At 40.6% G+C, this 17983-nt stretch overlaps 1 protein-coding gene across 1 annotated transcript in view; it reads right to left on the bottom strand.

Moving 5' to 3' along the window:
• The window catches only part of mei4 (meiosis-specific, MEI4 homolog (S. cerevisiae)), a 59905-nt gene that overhangs the window by 38133 nt on the left and 3789 nt on the right, over positions 1 to 17983 (bottom strand). Inside the window, exons 2-3 of the mRNA XM_063494685.1 lie at positions 16654 to 16899; positions 14321 to 14838 (exon numbers count right to left, since the gene is read on the bottom strand). Coding sequence (XP_063350755.1) covers positions 14321 to 14838; positions 16654 to 16899 — 764 coding nt within the window. The remainder of the gene's footprint in view (positions 1 to 14320; positions 14839 to 16653; positions 16900 to 17983) is intronic.

Genomic DNA, 17983 nt, shown 5'->3' with positions numbered 1-17983 from the left:
AAATAATCTGTGTAAAAACATGAAGCAAATGACCTGAATATGAGCAGATCTGTAAGGTAACACTTCATAACTGCCAGTTTAGCACTTATTATCTGTAACTAAACTTTAGTTAATAGTTTTTATTAAAACTGACATTACTGACATTCAGCATTGAGCTGTAGCGACTGTCTTTGCTGTGATTCTGACAACGCTGACTGTCACTACATAACAGACATTTAGCTGCTTCCTCCAGCACAATTCACTACTCAACCTTTCTGATGATGAGTGCCATCTAAAATGTCCTCAGAAGTCAATGTGCCATATGATTGCATTAGCAATAAATTTAATAACGCTCTATATTAACAGTTACACACTATATAGAAGAACTTTATAGAATTATATTTGTTCGCAGATGTTGGCAGCTATCAGCGAATAGTTTTCAGCTATTTTGAAACAATAAAAAGACACTTTTTATCCATAACAAGAACTCCATAACAGCAAATGAACTGTACAACAGAAAATGCAAATGCTATTTATGGTCTCCTCACAACAATGATAAGAAAAGTAAACTGGGCCAATATGGCATGTTTGTTAATACAGAGATACACATGTTAATGTGATCTCTGGTCTCCCACTCAGAGACACAGGTCTACGAGTGTCCAGCATTCAGACGGCTACCTGAGGACACTCTTCGTGTGAGAGAAAACCTGCTCACACAGATATGTAGAGCCAAATACTGTCAATAAGGCCTCTGCAATGTTCTGAAGACAGTTAAACTTGTCAGGTAGTGATGTCCAGCAGGTGAAAATGCAAGCTCCATGAACACGCACAGCTATGGATTCCAGCTGCGTTCGTAGTTCTGCAAACTTCGACCCCCACAGAGTCGAGCTTTTCAGTTCAATCAGCTGCATTTCGATGTCCTCTGTGTCCAGCCAGTTAATGCGAGACAAATCCAGCTGCTCATTAAAGCTTTCTGGTTTGATCAGAAATGAAAACATTGGTCCATACACAAGAAAGTCCCGAAAACGCATTGTGAATTCTGTCTCGAGTCTACGGATGTATCCGTGTATTTCCGCGGTGCTGATACTGCGCTGAGCGGAAAGCTCCTGAAGCATTTGGAATGTGGACATTTCAACATTGCTTGAAAAAACTGCCAGCTAGCAAGTTATTTTTAGCCAATTACAAGTTTAATCTGGTAGTTGGGGTTGTTAGCTAAGATACTGTCATTAAGAAGTGGCACAACTAATGTGTCTATGCAAGCTAATTTGCGATGTGCACCACTGGCCAGGTCATTTATTTTTTAATGCACCTTCTCAGATTAATTCACTGTGTGTCGTGCCCAGGGCTGGACTGGGACAAAAAATTGGCCCGGGCATTTTGACTAGAGACCGGCCCTCCAGGTATTATAGGAAAGGCCATAAAGCGTTTGAATGAAAACAAACGCTGTTGTGACAGTGATGTACACTGTCTTGTTGGTATATGTATGATTTCTATACATTTTACATCAGATAAAAACTTTGGTTGTAAGCTTCAGATAATTATTTATTAATTAAGCCCCACGCCCCCGGTATCGGGGGCAAAAAGGAGGAGATCACGTTTAATCGGTTATAACACGGGGTGAGAAATATAAGTCCAGACATGTGTGGTATCCACAGAAACCTCTGAATCTCAGCTAAAATGTCATATAAACCATTTCTACAACCACCAAACACACCGAAAACAAGCCGCGATTAAACGAGCAGTTACGTAAATGCGCAAAAGTCCGCTAAACAAACAAAACCGAACCAGAAATTCTTCAGACTTCATGTAACCGGCTAAAGATAGGCTGGTTAGCTTCCAGGGCTATCACTGACTGCACACACCAAGTTTCACCACACTCTGACCAAAATTCACTGAATGAGCCGCAAAAGAAGACCACAAAAACACACAGCGGCGCAAATGCGCTAAGACAGAAATTGGCTTACCGTCCCGATTTCCTCCGTTATTTTCGCCGGTAGCCGGTAACCACGTGATTGCCGGTAGTTACCACGCCTACCTAGCCGCATCAGAGCCGTTTTCCGTCAACAACCTCCATTTTAGACCCACCTACAGACACGTGACTGGACAGACGCCACATGCAATAAATTTGGACCCACGTGGGTTTTGGCATCACAACGTCTGATTGGTTGAAGTGACGTGAACGTGGCATCGTTACTTTGAATCTATTGGCTAAAATGATTAAAAAGAGGTGTCAATCATGCAAATTGACCAAAAGAAACCAAAGTTACAGCCCCTCGGAGTTTAAAGGGCCAGAGGCCAATGAAGCGCTCTATGCGCACTGCAGTAAAGGACCATTACCATGTAAATGTGTGGTTAATTCTTCCAAAATATATTTTTAAAAAAAAGCATTTTTAGGCCTGTTAATAAAATTCATTACTTTCTGCTCTTTAATACCTAAAAAAATCAACTGGCATGGTGTCCAATTGTGTGCCAAAATTGGACATTTTTGTACAACGTCTGGATATTCATGTATTGACAGGGCTGTAGTTTTTCACTGTTTTACTTTAGAAACATAAATCTTTGCAGAGATGATGCTTATATGTTGATTACTGGATTTCTGGAACCAAATGTGAGCTGAGGCATATTTTTAAAAGGGTTATATGCTAAAAATTACAAAAAAAAATTAGGCGAGAATAAAATCTACTTACTTTTTCTGTGTTCCAGTCTCAGTAACTTTGACACAGTAATATCTGCTTTAATATTTACACCTCTGATTAAATTTCCCAAGTGTTAGCTTTATTTTGATACCAAGATTGTAAGGACAGAGTTTGTAATTGCAGAGAAATAATCAATTTAATTTGGGCATTACATTTTCGAGCAGGAAGCTCAGAAACCCCCTTGGGGCTTAAGAGGTTAAAAGCTAGACATTTTAACCCTTTAAAACCGGTCGGAGTGGGCACGCTCCCTTTTGCGTAACTATTTTTTAAATCTCTGTAGAACCAGAACCACGTAAGCTAGCACAATAATTTTTTTTGCACATGAAACCGGAGGAGTTGTACTTACATCTTATGCCATCAACTTGTCCTAAGTCACGGTTTCCTTCCACATATAGCTTTGCAAAAACAGCATAAAAACCACTTGCAGCAACAAAAACATAATATTCCAGAAACACGCTTTGCCGATCCGATCAGCTGTTTATAACACTTCCTACGTTGGAATAGACATCAGCGCGAACTATCGCGTGTCCACCATTACCTGGCCGAAACCGGAAGTGACGTCATTTTCGTGGAAAATGTTGTTTTTTACCTTCGGGGCCTTATAAGCCTGTACTGGTGTTTTTAAAAGTCATGTTTGACTTCATACTTTTCTGAATAGTTTCTGGGATGCTTAGAACTCAAATTGCACTGCTGAAAATAGTTTATTTTGATGCACATGCTGTTTTATTGCAGATTTGCATTATAATATTTATTTTCGTTTTTCCAGCAGTATATAAAAATTTGTGTATCTCAAAAATAAAACTATGAAGACACTCAAAATAAATTTCCTGTTGTTAGAAACTATTTTGTGCAACTTTAGTGTATTTACAGTTTTAAGGAACAAAACTTAAATTTCTCTAACTAGAAATATATGTAAAAAACAAAAAAACGATTTTTTGTAGTTTATTGCACTTTTTTTCAATTTATGTAGTTATTGTAGACTTAATGCATACATATTATCAAAATCTGGGCTATAACAGTTATATTGATGTATAGCAACTTGAAATGCTCCCAAAAATGGCACTACAGCATGTACAAATATAAAGATAACTCTGGCGGACTTGGTTCTATGGTAGGTCTTAAAGGGTTAAATGAGAATAAGAAAGAAAAGTATTTCTTTGTGCCCCCCTTTCCCTGTTAATGCCCTACCTGCCCCCCTGGCAAAACTTTGCTAGACCCGCCCCTGCACAGTTACCAGTTTTCAGCTACGTAGAAAATGATCCTGGTGTTATTTGTCTCTCAGAAACAGTTCATAACTTCCCTTCAACTCATTCATTTCACCTAAAAGGTAAACCTGTTTCTCCATCACCTGTTCAGCTCTGATGATTCAGTAAGGACATCTCCTGGTTTCATCCTCATGTTTCTTTCTCACCACATATCCAAACCGATATCATGACCAGCAGCTTTACGGCTTTTGCTCCAGCAAACATCGACTAATACTAGAAATTAAAATAAATAAATTCTAACAACAGCTGATCAAGCTTAAACGTGCTGCTGTTGTTTAGCGCGACATCCGCTAGTTTCCTCTTTCTGGCGCAAAGTGGGCGATAAACAAGCAAGAGAGACGGGACTTGGGTCAGAAAAGCCGATCAGCTGATCATTGATCAGTTTCATGATTGAAGTAGCAACAGGAGAGAGAGGGGGAGAGAATGAGAGAAGAAGAGGCAGCTGAGAGCGTAAAGACACAGAATAACTCAAGCTTTGTGTCTTTTTTAATTCTAGCTGAAGTACGGGACAAACTGTGTTCTCAGCTCAATACGAAACGCGTAAAATTTTCTCTGAATACGGGACGATTCCGGTTTTTACAGGACGGTTGGCAACTCTACTAACTAACCTTATGAATAAAATAAAGTTCACTATCAGTAACATCATAGCACCCACCCAGCTGTATAGAAACGAGTACGAGTTAATGTAACTGACTGTAAAAAGTCAGCACAATGAAAATAAACTACACCTAAACTTGGTTTATATCTGACCCAGATAGACTGCAGGTCATAACTTCTTACCTGAAGTTCAGTTCACCTGATATTCGGACCTGCGGCCGCCTCGGGTCTCTCCTCCTTCTGCCTCCCCTTTCCGTCATCCACCTGCTGGCTTCTGTGGAAGCTCCACCATAGCCACCACCAAACAACTGAGTTATTTTTACACATCGGCCAGCATCTGGCCAATCCACCACCTTTCATTGTTTATACCGTTACAAAACAAACAAACAAACAAAAAACAATCGGCCCATAAAAACGAAAAATCACCATCGCAATGCCCGGTGGGCCGATGGCCAGTCCAGCTGTGGCACGCGTGCCCTGGGTTGCCGACCCCTGCACTACTCCATATTTCTAGGAATACAAAGTTTTAAAAAAGCAGTGATTAAAGTCACTTTATGGTGTTTTTAACTTTTTAAAACCTATTTCTTGTGAGTCACTCGATTCAACATTTCAAGTCATAATAAGAAAAACAAAAGATTAAAGAATAAATCACTCCACGCTAGATGATCAGTTGTTTTATAGCTGTCCCCCAACAAAGAAAAACTGCGAGAGGACTCGTGTTAAATTGCACCTGAACCTCGCCTTCCATCTCCAAAACCTAATTTCCAGGACCTCTGATTCATGTATACAGACCACCTCTTGTTTTGTGGGGGAAAAAAAGTCATCACATAAAGAAGAGTTAGAGCGTCGGTGAATGGACACACTCCCCTCTGCTTTAAAACAATGACTTTCTCTGGATGTCAGAGACCTAATGCTTCTGACTGACAAGACAAACACAAGAAGCTTTTCGATTTAGATAAGACTTGTGCTGGATGGCATGAGTGAATATGTCCACACAGCAAGATGAGAAAAACAAGTTAAATATTACAACATGCACCTGTCAGCCACAGCACCAAACACACTGACAGGTGAGGAGAATAACACTGATTATCTTGTTACAGTGCCACTGCCAAAGGGTGGGATACATGAAGCAACGGGGGAACAGTCAGTTCTTGGTGTTGATTCACTGATGGAAAGAAAATGGATCTGAGACTTTAGAAAGTCACAGATTGTGATGGTTGAATGACCGAGACAGAGCATCTCGACAACAGCAAGGACCAGTGATGAAGTACCCACCAAAAGTGGTCCAAAGATAATCAGTGAGCCAGCAACACAGTCAGCCCGATGCTCACTGATGTGTGGAAGGAGTGAACTCTGGACCGAAGCATATTCAAGTGCAGATTTGTTTTATTTGATGCCATTCACACACAAGTTGGAGAAAGGGTTTAGGATATGGAACCTCGTCTTTCTCAGGGCCTTGAATGTATTGTAACAGCACATTTCAAAAAAGTTTGGGCAATTCTTTTACATTTCTTCATCAAATAAACATGCAAACAGTCAAGACTGTGGCTCTCTGTCCAAGTGAAACAGGCATGAGAGCCAAATAACTTAATCTGAAATATAAAAAAATCCTTGATGTCTCTTCAGGAGAGAACAGTAGTGGTGGCTGATCACAGGATCCTCTCAACCTATCAAGATAGCAAAGTCTACCACAGAGAGAAGACTGAAAATATGGAGGTTTCAGTTAAGTTGGACGGGTTTCTCCCAGAAGGTCGTCATGTTAGCTTCGTGTCAATCAGTTCTGTTTGGACGCTAGACTGCTAACAGCCAGATGTACAGACAAACATAGTTTGAGACATATAATTTTAAAATTTTGTGTGATGGCAGATACCAATAACCATTTGAGCTGATTTAATTTTAGTGAAAATCAGGTCACAACAAATGTCAAAATCAGTAAAAACATCTTCAAGCTTCCCAACAACACACCTGGTCTTTGGGGACATAAGTACCTAGGTTTGCTAAGCTGACCTTCACCTTCATTATTAGTGCCCAAAGTTCACCTTGGAAAAAAAAATGTCGAGAAACCACATAGAGTAATACATCATATGAACAGGCACGAAGACAGCTGTCCAACACGCTTTTTATTTTTTCAATTCAGCATCACAGTGACACCATAACAGGCTAATGTCATCATAAAAACAAAGTGCTAGTACAAATTAGTGTACGTGTTAGTACAGCCCTTACCCTTTAGGGGAAGGGCTGTACTAACTCTCTGAATGCTCCTGTTCTTAAAGTGCTGGACTGTTTGATTGGATCCCTTTAAAAACTAAATTTCATGTATAAAATTTCACTTTATAATTTTAGATAAGTCCCTACAAAGTAATGGTCCAATAATTCATTCATTACTTTTGTATGCTGATGTATATTAGAATAATAAAATACCAAGGCCCGCCTTAACTCACACCAAACCTTTCAGGAACAATGGATTAGACCAACAATGACCCAAACTAATCAGCAAAGTCGATCCAGAAATCTTTGAAGGTTGAGGTACGACTATGTTGCTCATTAATCTGATTTTATCATCATTTCAACCCACAAACAAAGACTAAAAACGGCTACAATAAATCCTGACAAACCATCACAAATGACTGAAGGGTCAGACTGCATGCAAAAGACTCTCCACAGCGTATTACAAATTAGCATTTTAACAATGATTATGACAATTTGTCCAGCTACATGTTAGTCCTCGATAAGAGGAAATTGGGTATAAAAATGTCTGTAAGCACTTGAGTTTTTAAATCTAAAATTAAAGCTGAGACTGCAAATCACACCTAGGTTCTTTAATTTCAGATAAATTATGGTGGGGAAGCGGATCCAAAATTATTCGCTGTTCAAATATTTCCCATGCTTTACTGAATGAGCACTTCATAAATATCTATATTTGATTGTGTTGTTTAATATTATTCAAACTGTTAAGCTTAAACAGGCTTTTAGTTGTTCACTTTATATAACCTATAATTTCCGCACCTTTATGTATTTGCAAAACGAAGAAGAACTCTGGGCAAGACAAGGAATACTTTGAGTTTAAAATCCTGAAAGATATAACATTTAAGTCCTTCTCTCTTTTTTAAAGCAATTGCATGAGGTAATAGCAAGCAGATGAATCATTTATTTAAAAGTAAGTTTTATTATTTTGTGTTCAATTGTGTTTGCAATTAAACGAAAGTTCCTGACAGAAACAGAGCGCCTGCTTGTGTATAAAACATCTCACGATAAACTGGATCAAGACTGATGTTATTTATTAAATGATTTCAACAGTTTTAATAGGCAGGGAGGTCGTAATAATGCACGATAGTGTTCTCCCTCATCTCTGTCAGTTAAAGGGAGACACTGAAATCTACTCAAAGCTCCACGAACTTTGCCAGACAATCTCGTCTGCTCACAGATATGAAATTGTTCTTGAACGGCGTGTTTAATAGATTAGTCTGGTGTCAGAAAGCTTTACAGTCGTGTCCCGGCTGCCGTTTTTTCCTCCTCGATCATGTCAGGAGCCGTTTCCAGTATTATAATTACCCCTGCCCTTCATCTCTGACCTCCTCTGCCATATACAAACTGTCTTTGACAATCAGTTTGACTGGCAGAGCGATGGCGTGTTCGCCCAATGTCAGAAACAGAAAGAGTTCATTAAACGGCTATCCTCAAAGTCCTTTTCAACGTCCTGACCCAAGAAGTTACAGAGAATGCAAATTTTTAATGGAAGCTGAGAGAAGGCTATCAGCTGCACAATGAAAATGCTTAGTGTGCTGGAGAACCCAGAGTCCCGCGTTTAAAGATAGAGCAGTGAATGACCACACTTTGCTTCAGATATAAGCGCTCTTAATTATTTAATAAGACGGTTCATAAGGTGCTCCTCTGCAAACTACTTAATAACAAATACGTAGAATAAGTGGGACCTCTGAGTATTTAAAAATCTAAAAATAAGTGAACGTTTGGATGGCATAAAACATGTGACACAGCAGGATTCAGTGTGTTTTCCATTTTAACAAGTGAAAACGCTTTACATGCTCAACAATGAAGGCCGTTACATCTGGTTTCTGTAGCCAGGTCCACACTCCTCCTGCCAGGAAAATCAAGCTAAAGGGGTTTTTGTATGCTTGCATTTGATATGACAGAGCAGCTGTGTTTATCAGTGATGAGCTAATGATGAGCCGCATTCCAGTCCGATCGTGTTACAGGTTAATCAGGAGTGACAGGAAACATGTAAACAGACAGCATCTGCCTCTCCAACTGCCAACCACGAGGTCGAAGAGCTCAGACTTCATGAAAACGTCGTGCTGAAAGGTTTCATTACCCTATTTTCTGTTAACACCGACAGACTGCGAACTCTTAACTTGGAGAATGCAACATTTCATTCATCAGACCAAAGCAAACACTGGAAACAAGAGGAGAGCAGAAAACTACAAAAAGTAACATGGCCACGGGTCAAATTAAAGCAAAAACCTCAACCTGTGGCACCCCCAGTCAAAACAAAGGATATGCGTGATTTTTAAATATTCAAACAGTTATAATAACATATACCTTATATATCAGTCATGGATGGGCCTCCCAGAGCCTGGACCTCAGCATTTCTGAAGCAGCATGAGATCATCCTGACAGAGAACAGAACAAAACGTAGAAACATCCAAAGAAGAGTTTTGATTGTCCTTCAAGTAACCTGGAGAACGATTCCTGAAGATCCTCATAGAGCTGACAGAGAGCTGCTCAGAGTTTTACAAAATCTTTAAACCCATTTCCCATTTTCCCAGATAAATTTAAAGGGATGGCTCGAAACTTTTGCACAGCACTAGTTATTCCAGAAATCATCTGCTGCTGCTGCTTTTTAATGCTTTAATGAGTTAAACACTGTAAAATGTTTTTACAGTATTACTGTTAGCAGTGCGCAGTATCTGGGATGTTTCAGTGCCAACAGCTCTGAATTAACATGCAAAGGCTTCGTCCCAAAGCTGCTGTTTTGTTCTACAGTTCATCCACCACACCAGAGCGCATCGATAACAGAAGAGGCAGAAAAACCAGTTTCTCCAGGCTCGGCAGCATCAGTGCACCAGAGTGCACCACAGCCTGGAGCTGCTGCATTTTAAGAACGGGCCCAGCTGAGCTCAGTGAACTGCATCACCTACAGAAGAACAATCACATTTTAAAAGCTATTTCTCTGCCTATGTACAACCATGTCTGACTCAGAGGAGAAACTTTACACCTTTGTGCTGAGCGCTGCTTCATTCTGCAAAAGAAAATATCAAAACCCAGACTGAAAGAGGAGGGAGCACATCAGAAACAGTGATTGCACATGCATCACTGATTGGTCAAATCGAACCATCAAAGAGGATTTTTGCTCTGAGTTGAAGTCACACTGGGGAAAACGGTTGGAGGTGAAGTTACTGGAACCGTGTGCAATAAACTTTGAATCTCGCCCCCTGTGAAATGGGCGCTTCGAAGACGGGGACCACATCGTTTTCAAAGCGACTTTTGCTCCATGAAGATGGTGATAAAACATAAAAATAACAGAATCAGTCAGCTATCAGTTTTTTGACTGAATGGGGTCAAGCTGGCAACTGCATGCAATCTGGTTCTGCTAGTACGGTCATTAAATGTGATAAATCAGTGAAAAATCACAAATCTGTTGCTGTCTGCATTAGCAAAAATTCACAGCCAGAACCTCACAGATCTGAAAGAGAAAATTCTCCATAAATAGGGTCGCGATCTACCTCACTGGGTTTAGCAGGTAGCCATTTACTGTGTTATCCATCAATTTTACTCCAGCTTTCCTGTTTTCTCCAGACTGTTCTATTTTAAAGACTGAAAACACCCCAAAACATATAATCTCAGCATAAAAAAATAAGGAAATTTGGACTTATTTTTTGAAAAACTTGTTCAATCTTCCCCTTCAGTGCCAAACAGCTTTGTCTGCTGTTGACTTTTGTTTGATTGGGCTTATTGGATTAGATGACTGAAGGGTCAAGAAGCGACACATAATGGCAATTTAGCAATTTACTGATTTAGCAAACAGGGGGATCAGTAGCATGTGGAAGAACCGCACATGCTTTGCCAGGCAAAGGTGTTAAATGCTCAACCTCCGGATGGTCTGTTGGTCGCTGCAACTACTTTCAGTGCAACCACTGATTTTTGATGTTTATGTTTTTTTGTGTAGTGGCTATACAGGTTTACATTCATAGACTGTAAAGAATCACTAACAGCAATGATAAATTAGAATTAAAATTTTGAGGCTCTCCAGGCTAAATTTGTTTTAATGCGAGTGTAGCTTAAACAGATCAAATGTGCCCATTACATACATTACATACTTCTAAAATGATCGAGCGCTGGTGTGGTAGCTAAACCCCGTTCTTCCGGCTGATGTCGCTCAGTTTGAATTCACTCTGCATTATTGTGATTATCAGTCCTGTAAGGCTGCACGGCAGCGCGTCTCTGCTGGGACATTTAAGTTCTCGTTAAACCGAAATGATTTCACACCCTCTTCCTTTAAACCGACAACCACTAAATATCTCACAAGGAAACTCCAGTTTCTTCAGCGTAAGTCCCGGCAAGCAGCGAGAAGAAATTGCCTGCAGCCATCTTGGTTGGACAAGCAATTTTTTCCCTGAGTGTTCAGACGGGATAACTTCATTTTTCGCCGCTCAAGCTCACTTTCATCTCCATTTCCCGGCAGCCAGGACCTGCCATGACGGTGTCATGTGTTAAAAGCAGCGTTCCCCATTATGGACTCGGCCGGCTTTGAAAGAAGGTTCAATGTAATGATGTCAACACTGCTGCACAAGGTTACTGTAATGGAAACACACTCAGTGCCAGCTCAAGCTCACACATGATGCTTTCAAAATAAAACGTGTTTCCAGCACAAAGAAATCATCTGAGGTAACACTACATATATTTATATATGACTGTGTGCTGAAGCCTGGATTGTACTGACAGGAAACACTTGTACAAATAAGATTTTTTGTTGTTTCAGCTAAAACAAACCCCTGTCAATGCCCTGGCGTGAACCTCAGTGCAGGAAAATCCTGGACACTGCATTAACAGTTTTAATGCACAGTTTTAAGAGCGCAGAATAAAATTGTAAATGTAAATCATTTACAATCACATGACTTCTCTGGATCTTCAGACATGCTGGCTAGATGTGCTGTAATGCTCTCTCTTTCTCTACATCTGTTTGATGTATTAACAGTTTTTATTATTTTCATATTATTGTCCCTTCATTTGCATTTCTTTTAAATGGCTCCAGGAAGCTTAGAGCAAAGATATGGCTGCCATTCCAACCAGGCCGTACTTGTTCAGTCTTTTTCGTGAACTTTAACCTCCCACAGGCTGACTGAGGCCGGTAGAGCCTCAGATGGAGCTCTTGGGTCTTTTGCTGTTTTGCACAGTTTGACCTCAGGGTGAATCTGCTGGGATGTCTAATCCAATGTGACAACTGAATGCTGCAGATCAGCAAACTGCTGTAAGCACATACAGCAGCCGTTTTACAGTATGTGTTCACAGTTACTGATTATAAATCAATCAAGTGCATTTGACTGGCAGCACTTCAGTGTTACTCACACTTTAATTCATAGTTCCTCATCCAAACCAAGCCGAGGATTTTCAGTAATGAAAATACACCTGACCTGTGACCCCCACTACACATCCTATCAGTCTTCTATTATTAATCTATAAACATCTGCAAATAACTGACCAACTAAAGCTTTCAGTCACCCCTGTTGGCTGCAGGTACTTCTATTAGAAAGAAGGAGGACAGCTGCTGTTGGCCTGCAGCAAAGTTTACAAGAAATATGAGGAATTAAGAGACTGGAGAAATAAAACTTCATCTGCATACAGAGAGCTTTAGCTTTTCATTTATTTTGCTGTATAACACAAAGCAGTGGTGGCTGGATGGTTCACTTCACCTTGGTTGGAGGAAATATTATCTTTTTAAATGTTAAGGTTTTGATGTCGACTGTAGCGCATCCAGGTTTAGTGTCTCGTAAACTGGACATCGGGCCACTGGTTATGTCGAACTGTGTACACGTACGGGAGAGCAACATCGAACAAACACTGTTCAGAGTTCATGTGGAAAAAAGAAAAAGCTCCAGTTTCATGAGGATACAAACAAAGAAAGCAACATGTGAACTCCCTGCACAACAAATATCTGCGTTGCTACAGCCACTCACAGCCTCTCTGAGAGCCTCAGAGTTGCTCCTCTATTTTATATCTTTGTAACTGAGTCTTTTCTTTCTTTTTTCTGTTTTTTACAGAGGAATTGATCAAAAGAAAAACTGGAGAGACTGAAAACAGTTGTGCTGTTTGCAGAGCCGGCTTTTAAATCCACCCCAGCGACGCGTCTCTTTCAGCTCTAATCACACTCTGTGGTTGTTGGTGGTTCACTGGACTAATGATCAGTTTTTACATTTGCCTCTGAGCTCTCCGCTGCTGCTGGAGACTACATTCAGCTGAATCAACACATATTTTCACACAAACCCCCCAAAAATTAAATATAATAATAGCCAGTCTCTTGGGAAGCTGGCTTTTGGGTGATGTTAGTGTAAAACTAAATGACCTGAAGAGAGGTGCAGCCCTGAAAAGTAAATGTGCAGAAGAAAAAAAGCCTGCACCGCTTTTAGTTTAAAGACAGAAAATGACACAAAGACGAAGGAGATGATCCCTGTGTGAATGAAACCGTTAGCATGAGCTTGTTTTTGAGCACGTTTCACACAAAATACCCAAACAGAAAAGATTACAAGAGAAAAACTGCAGTGCAAAAACACATCGATGAGACGTGATTACAGTAAGCACATTTTGGGGGCTGTAGTCTTTTCTCCATGTTGGTGTCCAAACTCTGAAAATCTTCACATACTTTATCCATGTTGTCATAAAAGAAGTGTGAAACTTCACAGTGTGAAATTTCACACCTGTGAGGCTGACTTTAGTTTAGGACATCAGTGGTGCCCCTGAACGTCTCCAAACAAAGACACTGTGGTTTTTTCTGTGACTTTCACCATCATTCATTCATCTGTGCTTCTCTGTCTGCCAGTTACTCTGCAGATCTCTGCTGCATGAAACAAAGAAACTCCCCACGATACACACTCACAGCACTGGGCTGAAGCCAAACTACCCTTGATTACCGCTGCTGAAAAGAGGATACGACTGGCTCCAGTCATAACTGACTGGCATACTGAAAGCCAGCAATGGCTCAACACACAACAGTCCAACTGGTCTCCAAACTAGGAGCGTTTGTTGTAAATGGCCTGTAAATGGTAAATGGCCTGTATTTGTATAGCGCTTTACTTAGTCCCTAAGGACCCCAAAGCGCTTTACACTACAATCAGTCATTCACACACGCATTCACACAGGCTGTCCTGAGGCGGAAACTAAACAGAAAACGATGAGGACACGTCCACACGTCAGGCAACAAGTTAATGAAAACAAACACACCCAAAAACTAAATCCAGGAAGTTGGGAAAGGTTTGGTGAGACAGCAAAAAAATGTAAAGAACAAATCTCTTTGAATCTGCGGATCATTGCAGACTAAACAAAAATAAAAAAAATTCTTTGACTGCTTCAGAAGGAGGACAGTTACACTGAAATCCTGTGTTTTTGTTTGTAATTAAACTAAAACTGTACAATAGCTCAAAGCGACTGTAAACAAAGCGACTGTGTAAATTATGGAGACTCAAACAGAGCAAACCCTCTCCAGCCCGCACTGAGAAGCTTAAACCTGTAACTGTACAGCTCTAACCTCGGGGAAGGTTTTCCTGTACTCACCCCGTCGGGCCAATCACTGTGCAGCAGCATCCTGCTCAGCTCCCTCAGTGGCTCTTCCACACGTCTCACGAGCTCAGCCGACAGCAGCTGCTGGGAGCAGTAGAGGTCCATCGCTTGGGCAGCGATCTGGCAGGCCTTCAGGAGGAGGTTGTGTGATCCCAGCGTGGAAGAATCCCTGCAGGCCGCCGCCACAGAGTCAAGGAGCTGGCACACGGTGTCAGCGAGTACTGACCCCACGTCTCCATCACACCCGAACCACAGAGCCTCCACTCCTCTGCTGTTCCCATCCACTCGGTGCAGGGCGCACAGCGACTGCATGAACTGCACATGAGGATGCAGCGCGGCTTCATCACGGTGACTGCAGGGAACCAGCGGTGGAGGGGAAGCGGCGGCAGGCTCGGCTTTATGCAGGAAGAGCTCGGGAGTCTCTGAGTCACAGTCTGGCTGATGCTCTTCTCTGAACTCCACTCTTCCCGGACCAAACAAATCCTGGGAAGGGTCATCCATCCTGCTGCTGTCTGCAAAAAGAATTACACAGAAGAATGAATCGAGCGCACAGCATGTTCGTTTCCTGCTGCCTCAATGGGTTTGTGTGTGTGTTTGCGTTAATTTGGTATTTTAACATCTGAATTCTGAGGTTGTCTAGTGATAATGACCGAAACACCCAATGAATCCAAGGTCCACTACTGACGATGTGTCCCAAAGTTTAATATGATAATATAGATCAGAACTCTAATCCCTAAACCTAACCAAGGAAGGTAGAAAAATGGCAGATTAGCTTGGGTAAAAGACCAAAACACCCTGTGAAGTTGAGGAACACAACAATGTGTCTCGCTGGTAAAGTTTCTGGGCTGCCTTTCCTCATAACAGCCATCCCTCAAGACTTTCTCCATTCGAACCAGTCCATTATCAGGGATTGTATCATCTAGTCCTTTTACTGAATCAGTCACACACTGAACACTAAAGTCAAACATCAGCCCCTTCGATCCCTCTGGTAACCCTATTCAAGCTGACATCACAGATAAAGCAGCTAAAAAGATGGATGGATGAACACATTGTTTAAAAACATGAACTAAAACAGAGATTAAGAGTGTAGACAAATTAAAGCACAATCTCACATCTATGGAAAGGACGCAGCTGATGCATGGATACCATATAGTATCTGTGATGTCACTAATAATTAAGTAAAAAGATATATCACTACAGTCAAACCCTTGCAAAAACTGTCTCGATGACTTCTACTGAAAACATGATGAGAAAGCTGTTCAGAGGCTTTAAGTTAAAAGGCGAATGAAGGTCAATAAAGCGGTTTTGGGGCAAGAGGCCATCGCGGCCTGTGGGCGGGGCAATACTGGCAGCATATGTATGGCTTGGTTTAATATAAATAGTATAATAATCATGTAATTATGCCATAAAGAAGATAATCACAGTCACTTATTTCCAATATGATCCCCGTCGTCAGGACAAGCTGTTGCCTTCAGCCGAATTTTACTGTCGACCTTGGAAGTTACAAGGTGCCGACGTCTCATAAACTAGAGTTTATGTTTCAGCCTGTGCTCTTCTTCACACTCAAAAACATCGAGAGCTCACACCTCTAAACACCTCATTTTTTAAAAGAGGGAAACTGTTTTAAATACTTTTAGAACATTATCGTTGCTGGTGTGGCATTTATAGTATCTAATGAAGAAACATTAGGGGCCAGACTGATAGTCTAATTTTGTATAAATATGTATTTACTTAAAGTGTACGTTTAAGAGTTCCTCAGAGGTAAAACTTCATTTTTGACCTTGAGATGAACCCTGATGCTTTGTTGTTTTAAAGGTCTCTAAAAACAGATCAGTGGGCTTCTGATCTCAGAATTACAGCCGTCTTACCTCGTAACCCTGACAGCAGATGGACCTCAGTAGCCCTAAATGTCTCCCTATGGCCCTTGAGGTTTAGATTTAGGAGGACAAACGTTTTCCTTGAAACAAAAGGTGTCATAAAGGTGGCTCTATTTACAGCTCTGTGTGTTTTTATATGCAACAGTCTGTTAAATGAAAAAAGATGGAGCCTCTGCTGGGAACCAGGATTCATTCAGGTATGGGAAATGAATGATATCATCATTTAAACCTGTCATGGCGCCTGGCGAGAACCAGCAGGCAGCTACAGGTCTCCCACATAAAAGAGGAATGATGGGCAGTAAGTGTGGAAAGAAGGAGAGCGCATATAAATGTGCCATATAGAGTTTTAGAAGTAGACTCTATAAATAAGCAGCATTTCTACAGGAATTAATTCAAATTTAAAACTCTTTATTAATTATACTAATAAGCTGACTCTGGAGGAAGGCCTACCTGCCACCTGCGTGCTGCTCTTTGAGGCGCACGTCGCTGTGGCGATCAGTGCTTCCTGCCGCAGCCTCAGCACCTCCCGCTGCAGCTCCTCTGCTTTCTTCTTCCAGCCTTCATCCTGACTCCTCAGTCTGCAGCCCAGAGCCTCAGCGTACTGCCTGCCGCTCATACCCGGGGGGCGGTTTCTTATTAAAGCCACCGCCACCGCCACTTTAGCCTGCGTGGAAAACCACTCGGATCGACTCAGTCCTAAAAGACAGGGACGAATATTTCAGGAAGTCCACATCCCAAAAGCTGATGGGCTGACTAACTGCATGAATGTAGAATGTAGAAATTTTATTAGAAACATAATTTTATTAGGTTAAGCATATTTAATGTGTTTTTTTAATAATATCTATATCCTAAATCGGTTTAATTATATTTTCTTTCGGTTTTTACTTAAAATAAAAAAGTGAAACTTTTACTTTTGTTCTCCTTCCCTTTAATTAATTTTACTTCTCAGGTTTAATTTTATTGGATATTATTTACATTTTTTGCTCATTGGATTTTTTTTCCTTTTACCTTTAATGCATTTTGGGGGGTTTTATTTTTACTTCTTATATTTTATTAAAATTCTTTACTGACTTAACTTAAATATTAAAGCGAAATTAACAAAAACAAAAAATTACACATTTTTCCCTGTTTTCTTTTTTCTGTTGAGTGTTGATCGCTAATTTTACTGTTCTTTAAAGTCTAGCTTTTACATTTGAAGGTGTTAATTTATTTAATTGTTATAGTTTAAGTTAACTAAACTAAGTTTAGTGAGTGTCTTCTGTCACATTTTAACTGAGTGCTTATCCAATGAGCCACAGTACACAGTACAATACATAATATATAACGCATTTATTCACTGATGCAATGAAATTATGTCCTTCATGCTGCATGAGGTGGTGGTGATCATTTTATCCAATTTTATCCAAATATCTCATGCATCCATTTTCGGACAGGCAGTAAAGCGTTCAGCGAAGCTAATAGCCCGCTAGAGAGAAATAAACCCGTGACTTTATTTTACAGCTCACATAGTCTGAATCCATCCATTTTTATCTTCTATATTTTCATATACCCTTAGCTAAGAGGAGAACTAAAACTGAGTGAAACTTTGCTTCAGTTGAAGTTAAAACTACAAACTACAAAATCTAAAGGAACCTAGCTAGCTCCACAGCTAACAGCCCAGCTAATGTTCACCATTTTTCTCTGCACTCTTCAACAAACTGATATACAAACTACACAAATAACTATTTACCTGTTAAGCCGCCATCCTCTTTCTCCATTAGCCGCTGCCTGTCCTCCTCAC

The sequence above is a fragment of the Pelmatolapia mariae genome, linkage group LG15 (genome assembly GCF_036321145.2).
Source record: "Pelmatolapia mariae isolate MD_Pm_ZW linkage group LG15, Pm_UMD_F_2, whole genome shotgun sequence".
In the NCBI taxonomy this organism is placed as follows: domain Eukaryota; kingdom Metazoa; phylum Chordata; class Actinopteri; order Cichliformes; family Cichlidae; genus Pelmatolapia; species Pelmatolapia mariae.
This window is presented reverse-complemented; position numbering and strand designations above follow the sequence as displayed.